Source organism: Larus michahellis, chromosome 6 (genome assembly GCF_964199755.1).
Source record: "Larus michahellis chromosome 6, bLarMic1.1, whole genome shotgun sequence".
In the NCBI taxonomy this organism is placed as follows: domain Eukaryota; kingdom Metazoa; phylum Chordata; class Aves; order Charadriiformes; family Laridae; genus Larus; species Larus michahellis.
The window spans coordinates 28,879,361-28,901,341 of NC_133901.1; the positions used below are offsets into that span (position 1 = coordinate 28,879,361).

At 47.7% G+C, this 21,981-nt stretch overlaps 1 protein-coding gene across 2 annotated transcripts in view; it reads left to right on the forward strand.

Moving 5' to 3' along the window:
- P3H2 (prolyl 3-hydroxylase 2) overlaps window positions 1-21,981 on the forward strand; it is a 72,055-nt gene that overhangs the window by 47,310 nt on the left and 2,764 nt on the right. Inside the window, exons 2-12 of one of the 2 annotated variants that reach the window (XM_074591912.1) lie at window positions 9,868-10,014; window positions 10,960-11,149; window positions 13,949-14,080; window positions 15,239-15,381; window positions 16,129-16,218; window positions 16,696-16,736; window positions 17,240-17,334; window positions 20,209-20,336; window positions 20,906-21,001; window positions 21,091-21,241; window positions 21,773-21,890. In XM_074591912.1, the coding sequence (XP_074448013.1) occupies window positions 9,868-10,014; window positions 10,960-11,149; window positions 13,949-14,080; window positions 15,239-15,381; window positions 16,129-16,218; window positions 16,696-16,736; window positions 17,240-17,334; window positions 20,209-20,336; window positions 20,906-21,001; window positions 21,091-21,241; window positions 21,773-21,890 (1,331 nt within the window). Of the gene's footprint in view, window positions 1-9,867; window positions 10,015-10,959; window positions 11,150-13,948; window positions 14,081-15,238; window positions 15,382-16,128; window positions 16,219-16,695; window positions 16,737-17,239; window positions 17,335-20,208; window positions 20,337-20,905; window positions 21,002-21,090; window positions 21,242-21,628; window positions 21,891-21,981 lie in introns of those variants that run through there. The other variant, XM_074591913.1, reaches the window with a different exon arrangement.

Here is a 21,981-nt window from a genome sequence, read left to right on the forward strand (position 1 = left end):
TTTTAAAAGGTGCTGAGCCATTGCTAAACCCTGGAAAGGGAGGAAAGTTTCTGCTGTCAGAATTTTTCTGTTTGTCTCGGATTTTTCTGTTGTGTTTTTCTTAAGTGTTTTAGTAATTATTTCTCTAGAGATATCAACGCGGAGACAGCTTGGTCAGGAGTCTGCCCCAGTGCCTGATGTTATCAACCAGTGCAGTTGCAATGTCCAAGGTGGCAGGATGCTAGAGCAAATTCACATCTAAACTGTAAAGCTGCTGTTCTATGGGTCTCAGAGAAGAAGATACATAAAAGCAGGAAAAACACAGAATCTGGAAAACAGAGAATATGTGACAGTTCTGCTAATTTTGGATCCAGTCTCCGACTTGGGTTGCTGCATTCTTGCAAGCAAGAAATGCCATTGAAATTTTCCAGACAGAACTACTAACGTCCAGAAGTTTGCTGGAATAAGCTGCTTTGCCTTATTCTTGCAGGCACATGGATGGCATCAGCCTGTCACACCCAGCCCCCAGGTTATTCACCTTTGCTTGTGTATTTGTTAACCAATTCAGTCACAAGAGTATAGCTCTCATCCCCTCATTGGGAGAGGAGGTTGTGTGTTGCTGTTGTTTTAATGAAATTCTTATCTGATGGGAAGTCTTTTGATAGAGACGTGCTGCGGTGTGCTTTGGCCTTCATCCTTCTTAGAATAAACACTGTTAAGTTTGTTTCTGTGCTGATGACTCTGTGTTGTGGGTTATACTTGTGTTGGGATCTTAAACACCGTAAGACTATCTGCAATAGCACCGTCCAGCTATCGTCTCCCAAGCATCCCCCATTCCATCTCTGTGTCATCACTTCAGTTCTTTCATCACAGATGAGTTTGCTTTGTTTCTGGCCCAAATCAAATGCCTTTGGGTCCCTGAGGTTGGAAGAACTTGTGGAAATACAGCATATTGTTAAATTCCCGAGGCATCTCTGCTGCTCAAGAGGGTGCCCTGTCCACTTCTTCCTGTGACTCACACTTGCGTGATGCACCCCCCGGTCCTTTTAACTGCCTGACAAGTTTGGCTTGCTCTGTTTTCCCCTGAAAGCATGTGATCAGTTTTAGCCTTGATCAGATTGAAGCATTCCAGCCTTGACCTTCCTCACTTCATGGGCAAAGGGCTCCCTCGCTCCTTGCCGGCAGGGTTAGCAAGACTCACCTCTCTCTTCCCAGGTATTTCGGAGACTCTCTGCAGGGGACCACCTGCCTCTCTGTCTGTTATCAGCCAATATATCAGATGCAAACTCATTGTTTGTCTAACAGGTTGTGGCCCACGGGACCCTTGCTGGTGGTCCATGAGGAGGGGATAGTCACGTACTGCTTGTTACCATCTGCTTGATTTCATTAGCTTAAAACACACGGGCTAATCTTTGACTGATACTTTCCCAGGTGTGCAACAAGTGGAGCTGCCACAGGGGTGCTATAACAGAAGGAAAGACATGAGGAAAACCTCCACTCTGGAAAGTCTGGCCGGCTCTGGAAAGTCCGGCTGGCTTTATACCCCCTACCTTTTAGTATCTGGCACTGCTCATTGCCATTAGTCTGTAAGCGTATTGCTTCTCCCATGCTACTCATCTCTAATTACCTGTCCAAAGAAAACTCCGGGGTGTAGGAGCCTCATGGGTAACCATCTGCACAGATTCCTGAGGGCTGAATACATCCCGCCTCTTCCAACGAAAATTGTAAGGGAAGATCTTACTTAGCTTTCAAATTATGGTAGTATCCTTAAAAATAGAGAAGGAGCCCATTTCTAAGCCAGACACGGCTTTCGGAGGAGCTGCTCAGAGCCCTCCCGTGGCCCAGGGTTCAGGGTGTTTTGCACCCCTGATTGCGGCGTGGACATTGTGTGTTGGCAGCATGGTTGTGTGTTTGCAGCTGGAGGGAGGGGGACGAGTGGCCAGCTATCTGCTGATGGCACTTTTTTGGGTACAGAATAGTGTGCTGAAATCCATGTACTGCCAGTTCCTGCCTGTGCTCTCGGCTGTTGTGTACTGGCACAGAGGGAAGAATCCCTTTTACAAGGGGTTTCTTGCCCAAGCTTAAAAAAACAGTCCTAGGGGTTTTGGTTTTTTTGCCAGAATAGTCCACATTGCATATTCTAGGAGTTTTTCCTTGTTGAAAGTGTTGTTTCACACACGACTTAGCTGTCATTAGACTATGTTAGTGTTCACACAGGACAAAATCTGGCTTAAAGTGTTTTTTCCCAATCAGTCAGAGTGAAGGTTCAGTAAACACAAACATATTTCCCACTGCTTGCTCCGCAGATGAATCCTATGATGTCTCAATGTGTTCGAGATTTATGTGGGAAGGGTCTTCCCTGCTGGGAAGCGGTTTTGCAAGTCACTTGGTGTGAGTAATGCCCTGCCCCTTGTGTGGTATTTGTTACCACCATGTGTGCACTGAAGCACAGCCAGAAATGTGTGAAAATCTTCATTCTTACCTGCCTGGGAACAGTTTAAGAGGAGCATGTCAGAGGGGGAAGGAAGGAAGGGTCTCAGTCTAATTTGCTTTTTCTTCTTTTCAGGCAGGGGGATGCAATCAGTCTGCTCGGCACGTACGTGTGTGCCCTTACTTAAAATACTGCCAGCATGGCCCAAGTGAGAGTTTCGTTAGGAAATGTGATTTCTGTCTTGGTTAATTGAAAGAATTTGTTCCATGAACAATATTGAAGTGTTTTGTTCAGTTTAGTTTTAAATTTCCAAGTATCTGCCACTTTCTGGAGACTAATTCAACATCTAGTCAGCTTTTTTGACCATGTACCTACCAATCTGCATATGTTTGTGTACTGAAAAATTGGTAGTTGGAATAACAAAAAACCCCAAATGCTTCCTAGGTTTTCTTTCTCATGGGAAGTTTTCCCTGTGCCACTTGTCCAAATTTCGTCTGTTTTGGATTTGGGTCTACCAGAGCGACTGGTGAGCAGCAGCACACAGCGAGGCGCGCTGGGGTGGTCTGAGAGGAACCTCTGAAGCACACTGGAGATTGTCTGCATTTTGAAAATGGAGAAGACCTCTGAAAAGATGGATGTGGAGCCTCTGGGAAGGCATCACTACTGGCCCCCTTCACACTGGTAGCAAGGACTGGGGAACAACCCTATTTATCTTGAGTTGGAAGCCAAGGAACTGGTAGACTCTGGAGAGCAGGGCATGGTGTGTTAATGAACTTTAAGGCTTCTTCATATCTTTGTCACTTGGTACCTATTCCCTGCACTTGGCTGAGACCCCTTTCTGCCATATGCTTGCCTTGCTGTCCGATTTTAGTGTTTCTGAGGGGTCAGTGGGTGCGATAGTGTGTTGCAGACAGTTCAAGCACCTTTCTGTGAACGCGCAATCCCATCAGCAGAGGGAAAAATTCCAGATTAACTTCTCCGGAGAATTTCTCCCTTCCCTATTTGCAATAATAAAATAGTTGAGTCGAGGTCACATGCTATTTATAGCCATCTCACTGCTACTTGCTTCTACTCGCCCAGGCAGTAAGCTCTGCATAGACACAACGAGATTAATCCTTCATGACACCGAACCTTTTATTTCTCTTGTTATCGGTGCTTACCGACTCCAGAGCCTCCCTCCTCTGCAGAGCCCAGTGCACTAAGCCTTTGATACAACACACCAGCAGTGGAGCCATGAAAAAAGTTTAAAAAAACAATATCTGTTCAGCAAACCAGGAGCTGTCTGAAGGTTTGAAACTTTGGTCTCTAGGTCAGATGAATGGTTTGAAATTTTTTTCTCACAAGCTCCATGCCAGGTTCATGCATTCAGCAATCAACGGAGGTTATGTGCAGGTAGGTCCAGTCTTGGCATGGCAAGAAACGCTGGGGTTTTGAGGGATCTCACACATTTTCCAGTGTATAAGCCTTACTTCTCTCGCCCTCCTGAAAAAGAAATTTTAGTTCAAACAATATCTTATGTGCTGAAGATACCTTAATATAGAAACAGGTTGGATTATGGCAGTCACACAGAATGGATGACAGTTGCCAATATCTGATGCGTTCAATGAAATGGGAACTCATCATCAACAGCAGTCTGAGGTCTTGGTTATGTCGTTCCCTGTGACCCCTTGTTTCAGGCAGTCAGAATCGATATTGCTTGGTCTACATTCTCTCTGAAATCCTCTAACTTTTCCACCTCTTTTATCTTTGTTTTTGCCATGAAAACTGCAGGGTGAGCTGGGAGCACCTACACACCTGTAGATGTTCTGGCTATAGCTGCTTCCCCCCATGAACTGCACTATGTCGGTGTTCAACGTATGCAAAGTGGTGGTGGTACAGTGCAAGACCGGACTGTAAAGCTGTGCGATGCTCATCTCACAGACCTGGCACGATGCCTGTTCGACTTCGTTATCTCCACTGCCGAGCACCAGAGAGCAAACTTTAAGGACTGCAAGTTTAGGGTCATTGTAGCTAAACCCATGGTTCTCTTGTGTGGCGTATCCCCTAGGGCAGGGGCTAGGGGTTTATACAAGCTGGCTGAGCATCTTGGCATGAGAGAGGCTTTGGTCAGAACTTATTTGTCTGCAAATAGCGATGGCTAGTGTGAATTCAGAGCATGTGCCTGCAAGTGGAGCTGAGCCAGTCTGAGCTGATTTTGAGTGGGCATTAGCGATGTGGTGAATCCTCTGTTTTTCTCTTTGAGGGACTCAGCAGCTGAAGCGATGATAAAATCAAATAGCAAGTTAGACATATTCTGGCGAGGCAGTTTATTTCCTAACCATGGCAGGTTGGGATAGTGGCCTTATAGGTACAAATTAGATTGCTCAGCATGGGGTTTTCTGGCTGGTATGTAGTTTGAGAGGTACAAGACTGGCGATGAACTATTAATGGACTGTTAACATTATATTACATTTTTCATCATGCATCCCATGAAAGCTCCATAAAGGATTTTCTCAAATGGTATCAATGAGAATTGGCATCGATTGTATAGTGATGCTCAAGATCCTTTCTCCAGCCTGTGTTTGGTCCTGTCTAATGCTCTGGTTAAAACAGCCTTTCTAATCCAATCCTGCCACTACTGCAGGTTGGAAGTCGCAGTTCCATTGAAGTCCAGGCCAGCACTCTCCCAGATGGGAATGAAGCTGGGCATTTGCAATTTGCTGAAATTCTGAGGTTTTGCTGCTTAAAATAATTTTCCTGTTTTTACGTGAAACGAAACACTCCGACCGTTCAAATGAGGAAAAAAAATATTTTTCAGCGTCAAAACCCAGAAGCACTTAAATGTTGTGGTCTCCCTTTCTTGGGTCCAGTCGCTGGCATGGTGAGATCAAAAGCGACAGAGTGTTCCCAGGGCTCTCTCAGTGCTGGTGTTCTGGCTTCATGTGGTCGGATGAAATACACAGGGTTTGGTACAAAGCGGCAGTGATAGTCCAGCAATCTCATTCCAGCAGGGTGAACAAGCAGACCTTAAAGCACATACTAAGGTTGTGATTCTACAGTTGTCATTTTTTCCTTGCTGATTTTTCATTGTGATCGTTGTACAAAGATCAAAATCCCCTTGTGTTACATTCTTGCATATGCTTATGGTCCCTGAGTTGCTTGCCATCTAAATAAACAAAATTATTACCCTGTGGGAGAAATGCTATTATTTTTATTGTTATTCGTTTAAAACAATGGAAAATCAGGCATAAAGAAAACAAAATGGTATTTTCCGATGGCTGCGACAGGGCCAGGAACTGAATCCAGGTGTCCTGAGTCGCAGCCCGGACCTTTAAGCACCAAAATATCCCGCTCCTTTTGAATTCGGAGTGTTTTGGCAAAAGTTTCCCTAGAGTGTTTCATAATTAATGTCAGTGCTAGTCTCTGAACGTGTCTTACCAGATAGGAATTTGCTTTTATATACACGCATCCACTTAAAAACTCCCCAAAACTTAGCAGCTGTTGGCTTCTTTGTGTTACTTGAATGTTTCTAGCACAAATATGGGACATGATAAATTGAAAAGTGTTGAGTTGAAATGTTCTGCTTTGAGTCCACTTAGCAAAATCCAAAGGTCATCTCTGCTATGAAGAGACAGCAGTGTGAGCCTTGTTTCAAGGGTGGAAAAGGGATTTTCTGTTCTGTCTAGAAATCAGACTCTTCCTATCTCACAGGGGTGGATTTAATCCAGGAAGAACTAAGCCCATCATAGGATCTGTGACAGTTTTTGACAGCTTTCTGAAAAGGAGCTAGAACCAAAGTGAAAAAGAACATCCCACCACAGACTATTGCAGCTTGCGTCTCGCGGGACCAGTTCCCTGGCTGAGATGCATTTTGTCCTTTTTAAGTCTGCGCAGGCAGGATGCTGTCTGTGAATAGAAATCTGCGGTGTGGTGCGGTGTGGAAGAATGCAATTCTCCTGAGCAACTCAAATAGCAGTCCTCTGGATCAGGTCAGCAGCTCATGTGTCTCCAACAAACCTTTTGCCCCATCTCAACCTCTCTAATTACCAGCTGCAGCAGCAGTCCCATCTACACTCAGCATGACCTGAAAATTCCCATCGTGAGATGCTCTGGTCAGTCCTTTATCCCGTATCAGATGCTGCCCAGCTGCAATGAGCTTTTCCAGGATGGGATTATGTTGAGACAAGCATTTTCATGGGATGTATGTTTCTGAATAGGAATGTGTCTCTTTTTAAAAAACATAATATTTCTACACTGAAGGGATTTGGGAATTCTTTTGTGCTGTCCTGGATAAAAAATTCTTACAGTCATTTTGCCCGGCTGCTGGGAAGCCAAGGGGTTATGCTGGAGAGTGTCGTCCTTAGGAAAACTCCAGGCGAAGGACTGGAATAGATCTTGTTTTTGCAGTAAAAGCTGGCTTCCCTACATACGTTGTCAGCACAGAGCTAATCTTGAAAAACTTCTGAAGTTTACACAAGGCAAATTTTTTGCGTTTCTGTGAGCACTGCAGGACAGCAGTGCTTTGGTGTTCAAAGGGCAGCTCTGGGGAGCGGGCCGAGATGCCGTCTGACCGGAGCTTTCATCTTCCTTTCAGAGGTATTCATGCGTGCTTCTTTGGACAGCTCTGCCCTGGCCTTTCTGGGAACTGGACAAGCAACTTTGGCTGTGCTGGAGCAGCAGAGGGGGGTTAGGAGAGCGCCCGCCTGGCGTGGGTCTGGCCCCTGGCCATGGCTGGGCTTCTCCAAAAGGTCTTCATGTATCCGGGCACCTGCTTTCAAAATGTCTCCATGGCCCAGTGAGCAATGTGAGAGTGTGTCTGGAATGGCTCGTTTGATATAAAAGTGCCAATTTGACAAATCCCTGGGTAGATTTGGGTGTCTGCTCCCATTCAGTGTCTCCCTATCAGAATCACCCAGGCATCCCTGACAAGCTCAGCCAGTGATTCCCAACAGCCGTGGTGTCTCCAGTTGCCACCAGTTTGACTCACGGTAGCCCCCTTGTTTGCTCTGCAGACTGTGTTTGCGCTCGTCCTAATCTAAATAGCCCAGATGAAAGCGCTGGGTGCTTCTCTGAGGGATTTGCTGCGTGCCTGTCCTGCTGTGCTCTGCATCTTCCCCGCTTCCCTTGCCTTTAAGGTGGGCTCCCATTCACCGTTATGCATGCATCCATCTATCTATCTATCTATCTATCTATCTATCTATCTATCTATCTATCTATCTATCTTATCTATCTATCTATCTATCTATCTATCTATCTATCTATCTCCATTCTTTAAAGCAAAAATTGTTTTCAGCAGCTTGCTGCACTTTCTACTTCCACCTTGTTTTGAGGAAAAGCCAAAGGAAACCTGGTACGGTAATTTTTTAATGTTTGCCACTTGAAAAAGGTGTTTGAGAGTGGAGATTCAAAGGGCATCAGCTGCTTCCTTCGCAGCCAAAACACGCTCCCTCCACGCCACCCTGAGAGAAGGTTACCTTACAAAGATAATGCATGTCTTGACCCCGAATTTTCCCGAGCCTTGCCAAGCTTTACGTGCAGTAGGAAAGGAGGCATCATTCTGCCAGGTAAAGAACCGAGGTATTTTTTTACTGCTGGCAGAAAGCTCCCCTTTCCAAATAGGAGCAGATTTGCCGAGTGATGTGGTGTTGGCTCAGTGCTTCCAGGTGAACTCTCCTTGTCCAGATGAATTGAAACAGTTGCTCTTGCCCCAGTCCAGCTACTCCTGCTCAGAGCAGCGTTTGACATAAAAAAGGAATTTTTGCCATGCTGTTGCTGCAGCCAAGTGCCCTGAGCAAATCCTTTGCATTTTTTTCATCGCAAAGCTTTCACAAGCTGCCTGTGCAAAATTGCCATAGGATATACATACGCAGGGGCATCCCTTGAGGGCATCCATGATTTCACCTGGATGTCAATCCTACTTGGTTCAACAGGAGTTCATGTGTTATTGGATGGGTATTTCGATTTTAAAGGTGGTTGCAAACACTTTGGCGGAGGTAAGAAGCCACCCGGTGATGAGGTGGCTGCTCAGACAATTGACAGTTCTGGCACATCTCTGAAAATAATCATAAGTCAAAGATGAAACTAGTTGTTATATGCCTGGCTGGTGATGAGTGTTTGTATGCCCTCTCTGAGCCCCCATGAAATGCAACGTACTAGGTAGTTCCTAAGGGCTCACTGAAAGAGGTTTAGGGTGTTTCTCAAGGCTTGGCTGAAAGGCAAGCTATAGTTGATGCTCATTAAGTGTATGCAAGTATTAATCAAGTGTTAAGGCATGTCAAGGAAGCCACCACTGTCTCCTGGGGACGAGCAGGGTCTTGAGGGCAGCCATGGCCTCACCTTACCTCACATGGGCTCTCTGCCCTGCTTCAGGCGTAGGGTGACAGGTTGTGCAGCTCATGCTTCTCTGCAGGTCTCTTTTGCATTTCTTGTTTTGCTGGTCGAGTTGTCTGGTGGGAAAATGTGCAGGTTTCTGCAGGTGAGCTGTCGTACCATAACAGCAGCATAGCATAGACGTGCCTGAGCTCACTGGCTCCAGTGCCTCAGGAGGAGCCTAGCAGCGGTGGCACAGGATTTGGTTTGGGTTTTGCTATCAAGGAGAGCACTTGGACGGAGTCTTGCCAGGGCTAGCATTAGCTTGGTCCTGGCTAACAAGCTTGGGTGAGCCTGTTCAGACTGCAGATGTATGCCAGGGGCCTGACTCTGCACCTTGCTGGTGCTCACTGGTGTTGGCTTTCTTCGAGGAGCAAGTGCATTAGCCATGGAAGTGGCCTCTCTCCTGCTAGGTCATGCAGGTGTTTTACCTGAACATCTGTACTGCTCCCTCAGATCCCGGCAGCCACTGTGGATGTGTTTAGCATTTCTGTTTGTTTACAAGGCTTTCTCCAGGGTGAAACTAATGTCTGGTCTCGGTTCTGAATCTCTAAATCCAAAGTAACTTGATATACCAAGATAAATTCCTCTTTATATCCCTGGCACTACCAGCAGAGTCTGGCTTTTTGCAGCTATAGGCAGCCGAGCTTAAAAAATGGTCCCAGGTCCCCATTTACAACCAGAAGCCCCTCAGCCTGGATGTAGCTCAGCCTCCAAGGCTTGTAGAGAGAGCAGCCTCAGCAGCTGCTTTCCCCTCATCTCTCCCTCTCATATCTCATGAGAACATCCCTCCACCTGAGACTGTGCAGGGGGTTGGAGCAGCTGAGTTCAAAGGATGTGCAGCTGGAAAATAGGCTGTACCCCGTTGTTGATAGACCATGTTGCAGACAGATAAGTGACCTGTCTGGCTCTCGGGAACTCTAGCTCTTCCAATTTCCCTTGTGCTGGCCTTTCCTTTCATTTCAGCTGTTTTCTTTAACTTCTGCGTTCAGGTTTTCCTTGGTTATCCCATCATTTCCCAGTCCAGTGGTGTCAAAGAGTGCAGCATAAATGCCTGTGTTCACTGTCCTACATCACCAACTCACTCATTCTTTCTTATCTTGTTACAGCTGAACAAGCTGGAGGAGGCAGCAAATGCAGCTCACACCTTCTTCATGGCAAACCCTGAGCACATGGAGATACAGCAGGACATTGAGAACTACAAGACCACAGCAGGGAAGGTTGACTTGATTGACCGGGAGGCCAGGCAGCACATGGTGAGTCTGAGCTAAAGAGAAGCCCGGGTTAAGCGTCAGGCATCTGGAGAGAAGAGATTTAGGAGGCCAAGAGAGCATCATCTATGAATGAGGAGATACTTGCTGAGGTCTGTATTACAATACAGCAAAACTAGCTCTCCCTTTCAGTGCTCTCCTTAAAGGCAAGCCAGCTCCTGCTTTTTCAAGGCATTCTCTACTGTTTGTTTGATGGCTACGTCCCCACCCTGGTCCCTCTCTTCAGGGAACTCTGGAGTCATTCATGGCTGTGGACCCGCATCAGCAGGCAGCTTTGATGAGTGCTCTGTGGGCACTGACAGATCTTGGCTTACGCGTGTTCCTTTTGAGCTGGGTTCTCCCACCTGGGCAGGTTACATGCACACAAGTGGCTGTGCTGGTGAGAGTGCAGGGTGGCAGGGAGGACAGTGACAACTTTTTCCACTTCCCCAAAGCCAAAGCCCAACACAAATGCCAGGACCACCCCTAACTTTTTGATTTCGCAAGACACAAGGAAGATGGAGTGGCTGTTTGGTGTAATTAATGGAGGTGCTCGTTAGGGGCCATCCTGAGACAGATCTGCCTGGGTCAAGAGCAGTCTTTTCCCTTGACATTCAGTGCAGTTGTTGGGTAGGAGGGTAATAACAAAGAAAAGGAATGGTTTTTCACATAATGGATAATCCAGCAGTGGCACTAAGGATTTCCTAAGTACGGAGGAGTTCAACAGAGCATTTAGGCAGGTTTACGAGGTTCCACTGGTCCAAAAGTCCATTGATGGTTAAACATGGTTTGTTACAAACACTTACATCTGGTAGGTACATGGTAGACCATTCTGTCGCTGCCCGCTTTTACATTCTTAATAGAAGCACCTGCAGTTGGCAAGGGCAGGATGCTGTGGTCCGAGCAGTGTAGCCCACTCACGGTCTTGTCTTCTGCCTAATTACTTTGCAGGAGGACTACAGTGCTGGAGTAAGGCACTATGACAAGGAGGAGTACGAGCTGGCCATTGACTTCTTGGAGCGTGCACTGAAAGGGTATTACTCTGAGGATGAAGATTGCCAGCTCATGTGCGAGGGACCGCAGAGATTTGAGGAGCACGAGTACCTGGAGTATAAGGCTGGCCTCTATGAAGCTATTGCAGGTGAGATCTTCTGGCATCTTTAGGGTTCTCACCCTTTGCTCTGTAATGTTGTTAATTATTGAGTTTGGGCCTTTGGCTGGATTTGGTGAGATGTCTTCCCTTCTATCACTGCTGCTGGTGGGGCACTTGGAAGGCCAGAAAATGCAAATCCAGAGGACAGGGAGACAGAACATCTGGTTTTGGTCCTGAATAGAAGCTGAGCTAGCAGAATTGCATTTCCAGATGTGAAGAGCATTTGCAGCTTTCCATTAGAGCTGAAAGTATAGGTGCTTTAACATAAACTGCCTCAGTTTCCCTTTGTACAGAGTCTCACATACCTCACTGGAATCTCGACATTGCTGGCCTCTGTTTATATTTTCTCTGTTTTTCAGTGCATATAAAAAAGCAGCAAAGTCCTCTTGGCCATGCTCCAGACAGCCAGGAAAGTTGCCAAAAAGGCTCAGAACATAGATTTCCTCCCCATCCAAAAAGGATGGATTTGTCATTAGCAGAGGCCCACCTAATTATGATCTTGACTGAAATCTCTGGAGAGAATTGAACATTGCTATGTAATCTTCAGATTTGCATGTGTGGCTCTGAGCCAGAGGGGATTAAAATGGTTCATTCTCAGTAGAAATGAGATTACATTTAATTAGTCGTAAGGGAAAGAAGAGCAATAAATTAAGGTTTGTTTGGTGACAGAAATCTTATTTATCTGCTCATGGTCTTGGAGTTGCATCAAGCTCTTGGAGTTTTGCTTCTTGTGTGGAAAATACTTCACTCAGATGCAGATTGTTTTTTGGTTTTGCATAATTCTGTTTATATCAAGACAGGAAATCTAATTGAAATGACCAAGACGAGAAACCACCAACATACCGGATGGGAAGCTGCCTTTGTTGGATTTATTTATCCACGGAAAAAGTATGAAAAGTGTTGTAAGGGCTGACTTGATACCAGTGTAACTGTCAGCTGATCATGCCTGCTTTTAAAACCCTGACCAGGACACCAAGGGCCATATCAAGCCCTCCAAGAGACCAGCATTCAGTACCAAAGAAAACCCACCTTCCTTCTCACTGAAAGCTGCTGCTCGTCAAGAAGGTTTTGGTCTCTCTTAAATTGTTTCCATGCTGTGCAAGTTGAGTGCAGCCCCAGTGAGCAGAGAAGATGTTTCTGTGCCGAACCATGCAGAGTGTGGTCATGGTGTGGTGGTCCTCAACCCAGCACGTCAACTGGGAGTGAGAAGAAGATGGTTTCTGCAGGTGCTGTGGCTTGGCTTGGGCAGATATGCCTGGAAATAACAACTCCAAACCCCAGGGCCATTCAGGCACCCAAAGAAACAGGGAAGCGAGGGCACGTGGAGGGAGATAAAATATGTAACGCAACTGCTTTGCTACAGGGAACTAAGTGGTTCCTTACAGGACAACATAATCCAGAATTTACCCTGGGTCCAGGGCGCCCAGCCCCAGATGTTTCAGCAGGGAGCGGGAATACTAATACGCGAAGAAAAGAGAGTTGAAGTTGCTTCAAAACTCGTTTCTCTTTTCAATCCCAAGCTGCCTTGCTGTGCTGCTGCGTGGGGTCGAAACACTCTCACCTCTCCACCCCAGGGACAGATGCATTTCAGGGAATCGATTCCAGTCTATATAGCCTGTTTCTAGGGCACCTTGACAGTACCAAGAAAAAGCAGTGCTTCTCAGTGATGGATTATTCCAGGTCTAGGATGCTCAAATAGGTTTAAATTACAACAAAATTATTTATGTCCTTTTCCTTCTTGCTTTCCTAATGTAATACCCTGGTTGTATATACTAAATCAGATGATAACTACTCAGACTACCTGCCCAGAGCGAATGTGGGGCTGTTTTGAGTTTCCACTTGATTTCATTGCAAATTCCTCAGGCTGTTTTTTTGGCAGCTCTGAGAAGTGCTTTGGTAGCTGAGCACGTGGTTAGTTGGTTTTTTTTGGTTTTTTTGTTTTTTTTCCAAGCCTGTGTTTTTTTCTTAAGGTTTTTAATGGTGTACAGAGACAGAGCAAGCAAAGTAGATTTCTAAGTACATTGCAGCAAAGGCTCCAAACCGGAATCAGATGTCAGCTCTGGCTTCAAAATTGTACAGCTGATACAACGCCTATATTATGGACTCCCACCAATTAAGAAACCTTGCTAACGGCAGATGTTTACCACGTGCTTGCATTTCTCTGGGAGATATCTCATCTTTGAGAAGCGGCAAACGCAGGGATTTTGCTGCCTGTATTGGCACCTTTCAGACTTGTGGCACAAGTCCCTTGCTCTCCCATGCCTGGGAAGATGCTCTGACCCTTCTTACCTGAACTTCCTCATACCTTCAAGAGCTTTCTTGCTGCAGAAAGGAGAGGATTAAAGGTGAGCTGAAGGGAGTGTGGAGGTGGCTTTCGTGTGGCAGCACACGTGGCCACCCTGTCTTCACATCTCCACTTGCTTTGTGGGTGTCCTCACCTTTGGTTTGACTCTTGGGGTTGAAGAGCTACCTGCCACCTGCTTGTCCCTGTACCCATCCCCCTTTCCCGGGCAGAAGCAGCATCTCCCGGCACACAAAAGAGATGCTCAAGCTCCCTCTACAGTTGACAGAAGGAGAAAGGCATTTCTCAGTGGGGGCAAAAATGTGAATACAACTCTCCATTGACTTTGGGAAGGAGCCTGAGCTCTTCAGGTGCGCAGCCACCTGCTGGACCAGAGCAGCATGAGTTTCGTGTCCCACATTGGGGAGATTTAACTTCTGTCTGTCCTCATCTTGGCACCATCACCATCCTTCTCAGTTCAGACCATCTTCTCCTTTTCTTGGCAGATCACTACATGCAAGTCCTGGCTTGCAAACATGACTGCGTCCGAGAACTCGCCACGCGTTCAGGCCGTATCTCGCCCATCGAAAATTTCCTTCCCCTCCATTACGACTACTTGCAGTTTGCCTATTACAGAGGTAAAGGCTGTTCTTCTGTTCCTCATAGCGCTTGTGGAGTTTTGTTACATTTTGTGCAAGTTTTAGTTGCTTCTTGTGGAAATCGGGATATTTCCCCATGGTGTCTGTGCTACAGCGATGCAGAGGCATGGTCTGAAAGAGTCAGGAAGCAGAGGACAGTGGAAATTGTCTCTTCAAAAGTCCTTTTCCTTTCAGGTTGACTGAAATGCAATTAAGTGTTTTTGTAAAAGTGTTTTAAAACATCAGCCAGGTTTTAAAAGCCCAATCTTTAGCTTAAACATTATTATCATGCTTTTTAGGGTCCTTTCATTTGCCTTTTGATATTGACATTCGGGGGATTTATATATTTCACATTTTCTCCAATTGATACATTTTCTAAGTCAATATACAACAGATATACAAGTTAGCCCAGGCTTATCCAGAGATGCCAATTTTTGCTAATTATGGAATATTTTAAGATTCATAGTAAAGTTGCAGGAGTTTGCAACGTTGCAAAATATCAGGAGCTGGCAGTGCTATAAAATATTGCCAGTTGTATGGTCCTATATGGCACTTTATTATGTTCTGTTACACAAAATCTAGGCAGAATTTTGCTATCTCAGGCTTGTGCTAAGAGCTCTTTCCTGAAGAGGGCAGAATGTGGGAGGGTCAAAATTGTTTCTCAAACCTAAAGGTTCTTCATTCATCAATGTGATGAGAAGAAAGCTGGAGGAGTCAGCAGTGTTTCGGGTGTGGTGTGCAGGCTTTTTTATTCCTCTAAACTAGAGGTTTAATGTGGTGGGTAAAACCCCCCAGAGCCCTGACACATGCTGCACAGGACAGCAGCAGTCTGCTGCCGGGCAGCATCCACATCCTGCCTATCCAGTTGGATCCAATTTGGATACCATTCAACCTGCGCATGACCACAGAGAAGTCATGTCTCTGTGCCTCAGTTTCCCTGCTGGTGAAATGGAGTGGTTAAGACAAAGTTGCATCAAAAGAGCCTTGTAAAGTGCCAGGCTCACCCTTCGGCTGATGGAGAGCTCAGGCTGTGCCTGCCCTCCCTGCAGGCTCCCCTCCTTGGCTCTGACCCACCATGCTCAGTGTGAGCCCCCGGCACTGCTGGCGGAGCTGTGTCCCCCATCTGCCCCCCCTGAGAACTGTTGTGTTGCCTCCCAGTTGGTGACTATGTAAAAGCCCTGGAGTGTGCCAAGTCCTACCTCCTCTTCCACCCGGATGATGAAGATGTCTTGGAGAACGCAGGTTATTACGAGGGCCTCTTGGAAGGTACGATGGATCCAGACACGGTCAAACCCAGAAAGGTGAGAGTGAGTGTCACCTAAGAGCCCTTGGTGGAAGGCTTTAACAAAAGCATCAGCTGGAAATAGAAGCAGCTTGGCAGCTTTCCCACAGTGGGACCACTTTGAAAACAGATGTGGAGATGCTGGACTAGCTGGTGAAGCTAATTGCCAGCGTGCAAGTCCAGAGTCACTGCTGTGGGGGAGAAGCTGGAGGGCGGGATGTTCTTTAAACGGGGACTTCAGCTTAGCAAAACCCAAGCAAGGGCAGGGAGGGCGATGACCGAGTGCCTCAACAATGTAAACCATCCCCTCATTCAGTGCTCCGGAGATGTGGAGGAGGAATGCAATGAAGCAGTGAGCAGAGGGCAACCTCGGTTAAGAGAGGGCTGAGAAATATTTTCCCAAGGGGAGGCTGGGCTGTCAGCTTTACTCTCAAGTCACTGAGCCTGGAGTTCAGCGCTCGGCCTGTTCTGCAGGGAGCAGCTTTGCTATCACAGGGTTAGGTTGGGGTCAAACAACCAAACAGTATGTGTTCAGTCACCCAGCGGGAGAGGCTTCCTCTCCGGTCCGACAGCCTTTATCTACAGCCCTGGGGCTGCCTTTCTCATGATGCAGAAACGGAGAAGTTATCCTCCCCGTCCCATCACAGCCCTGATGAGGCTCATTCCCCTTGTGCCATAAGCAGAGGGTAGGCAGGAATTGGATTTTCCATTCCCTTGATTTCCAGGAAAATCAAGACAACTACTCCTCTTCTCCTCTTCTTTTCAGGAAGCAAAAACGCTGCTGCGGCGCCATAAGCTGGAGTCTCACCTCTTGCAGGTGGCTGCGGCCGGCCTCGGATACACCTACACAGAGCCGGTAATGCCTGGGTCGGCTATGGCAAGGACCTTTAGGAGTTCACAGCTATGGGACCAGCTTCCCCTGCCTCTCTCTCCTGTAAAGCAAGTCCCTTGTAGGTGACTCAGGAGCTGGGTCTTGGCCCAGTTTGTTCCCTATGGGTGACGGCAAAGCAAGGGAGGCAGCCATTCCCAGGGTGAAGGAGAAGCGGATGCAGCCTAGTCCATCTCTCCTGTCATGGTGCCTGGCTTTATCTCAGCCACTGTGGTGGTGGTGGGGTGGGACAGAGAAGGCTGGGTGAGCTGGGCTCCCTCTACTCATCATACGATGCCAGTTTGGGTTGGGGTTACATTTTCAATTTGGTGACCCAAAGCTGTGTGGGATGGATCCATACCAGAGAGGCTGGCTGATGTCCTCATGTGTGCGACAGAGCAGGTAGCTCTCTGGCTTCGGCTGGAACATTAAATGAGGAAGCATGACCTCTCTCTTTTCCTGCAGAACTACTGGAACAGGTACGGCGCCCGCCAGGATGAGCACAGGTGAGCCACCACCCACCCCAGCTGATCCCACAGCTTCACCAGTCCCCTCAGTGGGGTTAAGGGGATGTGCCCATCATGGGCTACCAGCCTGCCATTTGCGGGGTGCTGCCCATCCACCCCAGCACACCATCATGGTTGAATTAGGACCCTTTGCCCCTTACCATTACAAACATTCCCACAAGCACCTTACTTTAGCTGAGTGCTTCAAAACCAGCAATGATCTAGAAGGAACTTGGTCAATGAGGCAAGTGTTGATGTTCAGGTTTGGTGTTTGTTCTCTGCTGGTGGAACCTGTTGTTCCCATTACCACAAAAACACAGTTTGCCAAAGGACAGGGTGAGGGCTTCTACTTGTATGGTTGTGACATTTGTAGAAAGTACCCATTTGCCTGTTTTTTGGTTGTTTTTTTCATGTACTGGTTTCAGAAAGGTGCAAAACAACACAGTTCCCAGAACTGGACATCTGTGGCCAAAGTCATGATGTTCTTCTCTCTTGCTCCTCAGTGTCCCATCAAGTATTAGCAGTGAACCAGAGGATGGGCCCAGGCTGTCCCTGGCAAAGAAACCCATGCCAAAACCAGATCGAGAGCTGAAAGAGGGTAAGTCTGATGAAGATGTTTCAACAAAATCAGAAGGTTTTTTCCTATTACTAGAGACTGCAGACTGCAAAGGCTGTCCACTGAGCAGTGAGGGACAGTCCTATCTGAGGGACTTGAAGTTTTGTTTAAGAGTAAGAGAAGTCTTCAATGCTGCCACATTTCTGGGTCTGTGGACCCCAGCAGCACTGTTCTGCTCTTGGATTTACTTTTCACAACTGCTGAGCTGCTCAGTACAGAGCCCTGAGATATGGGGCTGGGAGGCTGGGTCCTCCTCACCGTGGGGAAGGTGGCACCAGCAAACAGTAGTCTTTCCCCCAGGTGCTTTTAAGATTAAAATGTTCCCTGTTGTCCAGGCTGCAGAAGGATGGCTGCTGGAGGCATTAGGTTTTGGGAACTTTGGTCCTGATGCTTTGCTAAATGTGCTGGATGACACCATGTTAACGACCATTTCTGTTTGCAGACTGGCTTGTGATTTCATGTCTTGGCTTACGTCAAATCACTTGGTTTTAAGGCCTGTTGGCAGACATTTCAGCTCATTTTGGGCAACCACAGAAAATACCATAGCATCTTCTACTAAAGACAAGATTTCCCCCCATAACAATTTTGAAAAACTATATTGTAGCCAAGTACCAAAGCATGTTCCTCGCTGCAAAATGATGGGACCTCAAGAGAGGAGGTGTCTTGTGTCTCTACTGGGCAGCAGGCAGTTAAACCTCCCTGTAATGGAATGAATGGTTGCGCTTTTTGGGGAATTTCACAGCTTTCCATAGCCCAACTTGGCTCCAGCTGCTCAGTGTCGTGTTGAGAGTATTGTTATCCCTACTCTAGCCATACATAAAATAGACAAATAATATAGGAAGATCCTGAAGAGCTTGCTTAAGCCAAGAGCTGTTTGATTTATATTTGTTGGCCTGTTTGCCTTCTATAACCAAATAATTTCAAAGTGCGTCTTTATCTTTTTTTTTCCTTCCCTCTATGCTTTTATTCTGGTTTAGTTGCAGAATGTTTTCAACTTCACAAAGAAAACTGAAACAATTCAAAAAGAAAATGGAATTTTTGTCCATCCAGCTGCTTCCTTTCTCTGTTGTCTTTTTTTTTCTTTCTCTCTTTTCACTTGGTAAAAAAAAGAGAAAAGGCCAAAAGAGAAAAAGAAAAGTCCATTTTAATTTTGTACTCCTCTTCTGTGATTCTCTCCTTCCCCCCTTCCTCTTTTCCGTCAATTCCTTCACTCCCAAAAGTCCAAAGAATGCCTCAGTTTCTTTGGGGTGTTTTTCAGAGTGTACACACAAGAAACAGGTCTTTCTGATGGTGCTTAGAGGCAGTGGGGGCGAGGAAGGCAGCCGGGAGTGTGCTGCTGGTGTGGGACAAGGGTTCAGTGTTCAGAGCACGGGGCAGCCCCCGCTAGTTCCCTGGGAGGAACAGAAGAAACCGGGGAAGTGGTGAGTGATGCCTTCCAGGTTCATCCCTCATGTGCCTACGGCTGGGGAAGAGCAACATCCGAGCTGGAAAACTCAGTCCTGAGTTGGAGTGTGCCAGGAGTTTGGATTTCAGGCTCCTGTTTCTGATCCAGCTGCATTTATAATAAATGCTATTGTTGAGCAACAAGAACAGCAAAGTTAGCATGAGGAACATCCCACCTTTTCCGTTTCCAAGAAACCTAACCCTTCGGAAATAAAGTCGTGGGCTAGCAGCGGGGCTCTGCCCTCAGGGTTACGTGTCCTCTGTAGGCCAAGGAGACCTTCCAAAAACACACAATGTGCTTCAACGGACAGGAAAAGTAGTGATTATAAAAGCAGTGAAACAGAGAAGTTTCCTTGCGCCACATGGTGAGAGGAGCTCTGTGGCTCTCTTTCCTCTGTTTTATTGCGGCTCTGCGACAACAGATAATTTTTCCTACAATTTAGATGCATGTCACCTTTCTCCTGGAGAAACATCTGGTTTAAGTTTTATTGTTGCCATTTCTTTCATTCTCTCTCTTCGAGGAGATGAGAAGAAGAGGCTTCAGAAGATGGTGATTTAGTGGCCTCACCATGTTCTTCTGATCAGGCAAATTTGATGGGGATGGATTGAAACTTCTTGTAAAGAGCTAATATCTCTCTTCTCCTTGCCTGTGCGCTCAGCACGTGGCAAGGCTCAGCCACCCCATACCTGGCGGGAGCCCAGCAGTGTGCAAGCCCAGCCATGGTTGTATTCCCATCCCAGGGATGCTACGTGGGACCTCCAAAATGCAGCGAAACCATTGGCTTCCAGCAGGCGGAGGGAGGCAGGTCAGAGACAGGGAGCGAGGGATGGCAGGGACAACCATGGCAGCTCCTTTGCCTCTGCGGAGAATAATTGTCCTCAGGGTCCTCTGACTACCTCCCCACTACCAGCCCTTCTTCTTGGTGGAAAACAAGTGATGCTTGCTGCAAGCTCAGCACCGCATTAGATTTTCTATGTGTGTAAAAGACAAAAAACCCCGCTGATGACAATTGCAGAGAGTTTCTTTGCATGCCAAGCCGGCAAGAGCCACACAGCACAAATGGAAACTTATAGCCTCCGTTGAAGATGGCTGCTGGGGAGGAGAGCCAAGTTAGCCGGTGTCCATGTCTCTCATTGTGGCCCATCGGGTTTTGGCATTTTCAGGCTGTGGTCCCTGCATTTGCAAGGCAGCTAATGAGAAGGTGGAAAATGCTGATGCTCTTGCAGCAAATTGATTTTGTCTCCGGGTGTTTCCATTGCTTCTGTTTCTTTTGCTGCTGATGTGAGGCCAAACTCTGCTCTTTCTCTGGCAGCGCACCCGGGTGACTTCAGCTGGCCTGCAGCCATGGTACAAGATGTCGATGAGGCCAGGACATGTTCAGCAGGGTCGTTTTGTGTCTCTCTTTCCATCAGGGGGTCCGCTTCTCTACAGCGACGTGAAGTTTGTCTACAACTCGCAGCAGCTGAACGGCACTCAGCGAGTACTACTGGATAACGTCATCTCAGAGGAGCAGTGCCGAGAACTTCACAGGGTGGCCAATGTGAGTAGGCAATGCCCCGGGGCGGGGGGTATGAGTGCCACCTGGGCTGAGTGCCTGGTGGCTTGTAAGAGCTGAATAAGTGATCAGCGCCTGGGGAGGCTCTGGGTTCATGCCTTGAGTGTTGCAGCTGATGCCAGCGTGCCCATGGAGAGCAGTCAGACGCTTATCCCCATAACTGCAGCATATGAACTGCTGCTCCGTCTTGGGCTGTTCTTAGAAACATGCTGCAAGACAAAGCCCGTGCAGAAATAGCTCTTTGCTGCATGTTATTCACAACCCCAAAGGATGCTCATCCACAAGCCTGGTTGAGCCTTCTCATTCATCGTCAACTAAGCCTGGGAAGAGACTGAGGGTGCCTGAACATCCTCAGCTGGGAGGTAGGTGGCTGTTTTCCAGCATCTCAGAACGGACTGTGTTCATGGAGAGCTGCAGTGCCTTCCCACCCAACTTACCTGTCCCAGTGAATGCAGCCCTCAGGGATTTGGGGATGAGGGTGCCAGGTGCTTCCACTGCAGCTCCCCCTCTCCTGGGCAACCAGTTCACCCCTCATCCATGTTTGTGTCTTTCAGGGTATCATGTTGGCTGGAGATGGTTACAGGGGCAAAACCTCCCCCCACACCCCAAACGAGAGATTTGAAGGAGCCACCGTCCTCAAAGCCCTCAAGGTACATCTCCTTCCCTCCCTCCTCTCCCATGCCCTCACTCCCAGCCAGCATGCAGCGCTGACCCTCTCTCGCCTCTTCTCCTTGCCTAGTATGGCTACGAGGGCCGTGTCCCGCTGAAGAGCGCCCGGCTTTTCTACGACATCAGCGAGAAGGCTCGCAGGATCGTTGAGTCCTACTTCATGCTGAACTCCACGCTCTACTTCTCCTACACCCACCTGGTGTGCCGTACCGCCCTCTCTGGTGAGGGCTCAGGGTGCTGGTGGTGGGGCAGGGCTGGGAGGACAGGAGGGGTTCAGCCCCACCTTGGAGGGTTTACAAGTGGGAGACCCAAGCCTGAGAGTGTTTCTGTTTTGCCTGATGCTTAAACTAGTGGCTGAAGGCTAGGGAAAGTCACCGTCCCCACAGCAGCAAAGGGTGGGCACTGCTGTCCTGAAGCAGCTCATTTCTGGGGTGTCTCTTGTTTCTCACGCCTCCAGCTCTTCCTCTTTTCTGCTCCCTCTTCTCTTGCCTCCTCTCACCGTTCCTTCTCATTTCCACCCCTCGCAGCTCTCCATCTTGCTTCCCTGCAGTAAGGAACAAGCAGAGCTGTGCAGATCTGAGTCCTCAGATGTTGCCTTTTCTCCCCAGCCTTTCTTTTCCTCCTCTCACCTGTGAACACCACCTGGAGTGGGGTCGGGGCAGGCTCCCCACCATGATGGACCCCACAGAGCATGGCATTTCCATCTCATCCACCCCTTCTCCTTCCCCCTTCCTCCACATGGTCCTGCCTAGGCCAGCAGGAGAGGAGGAATGACCTGAGCCACCCCATCCACGCTGACAACTGCCTTTTGGACCCTGAGGCCAACGAGTGCTGGAAAGAACCTCCTGCCTACACATTTCGGGATTACAGGTAGGCAAAAAGGGGGGTTGTCCCCGTGGGTACCTGGGGACCCTCCCCAAGGGTCCTTCCTGCTTCACCGACCTGAAGCTGATACATCCCA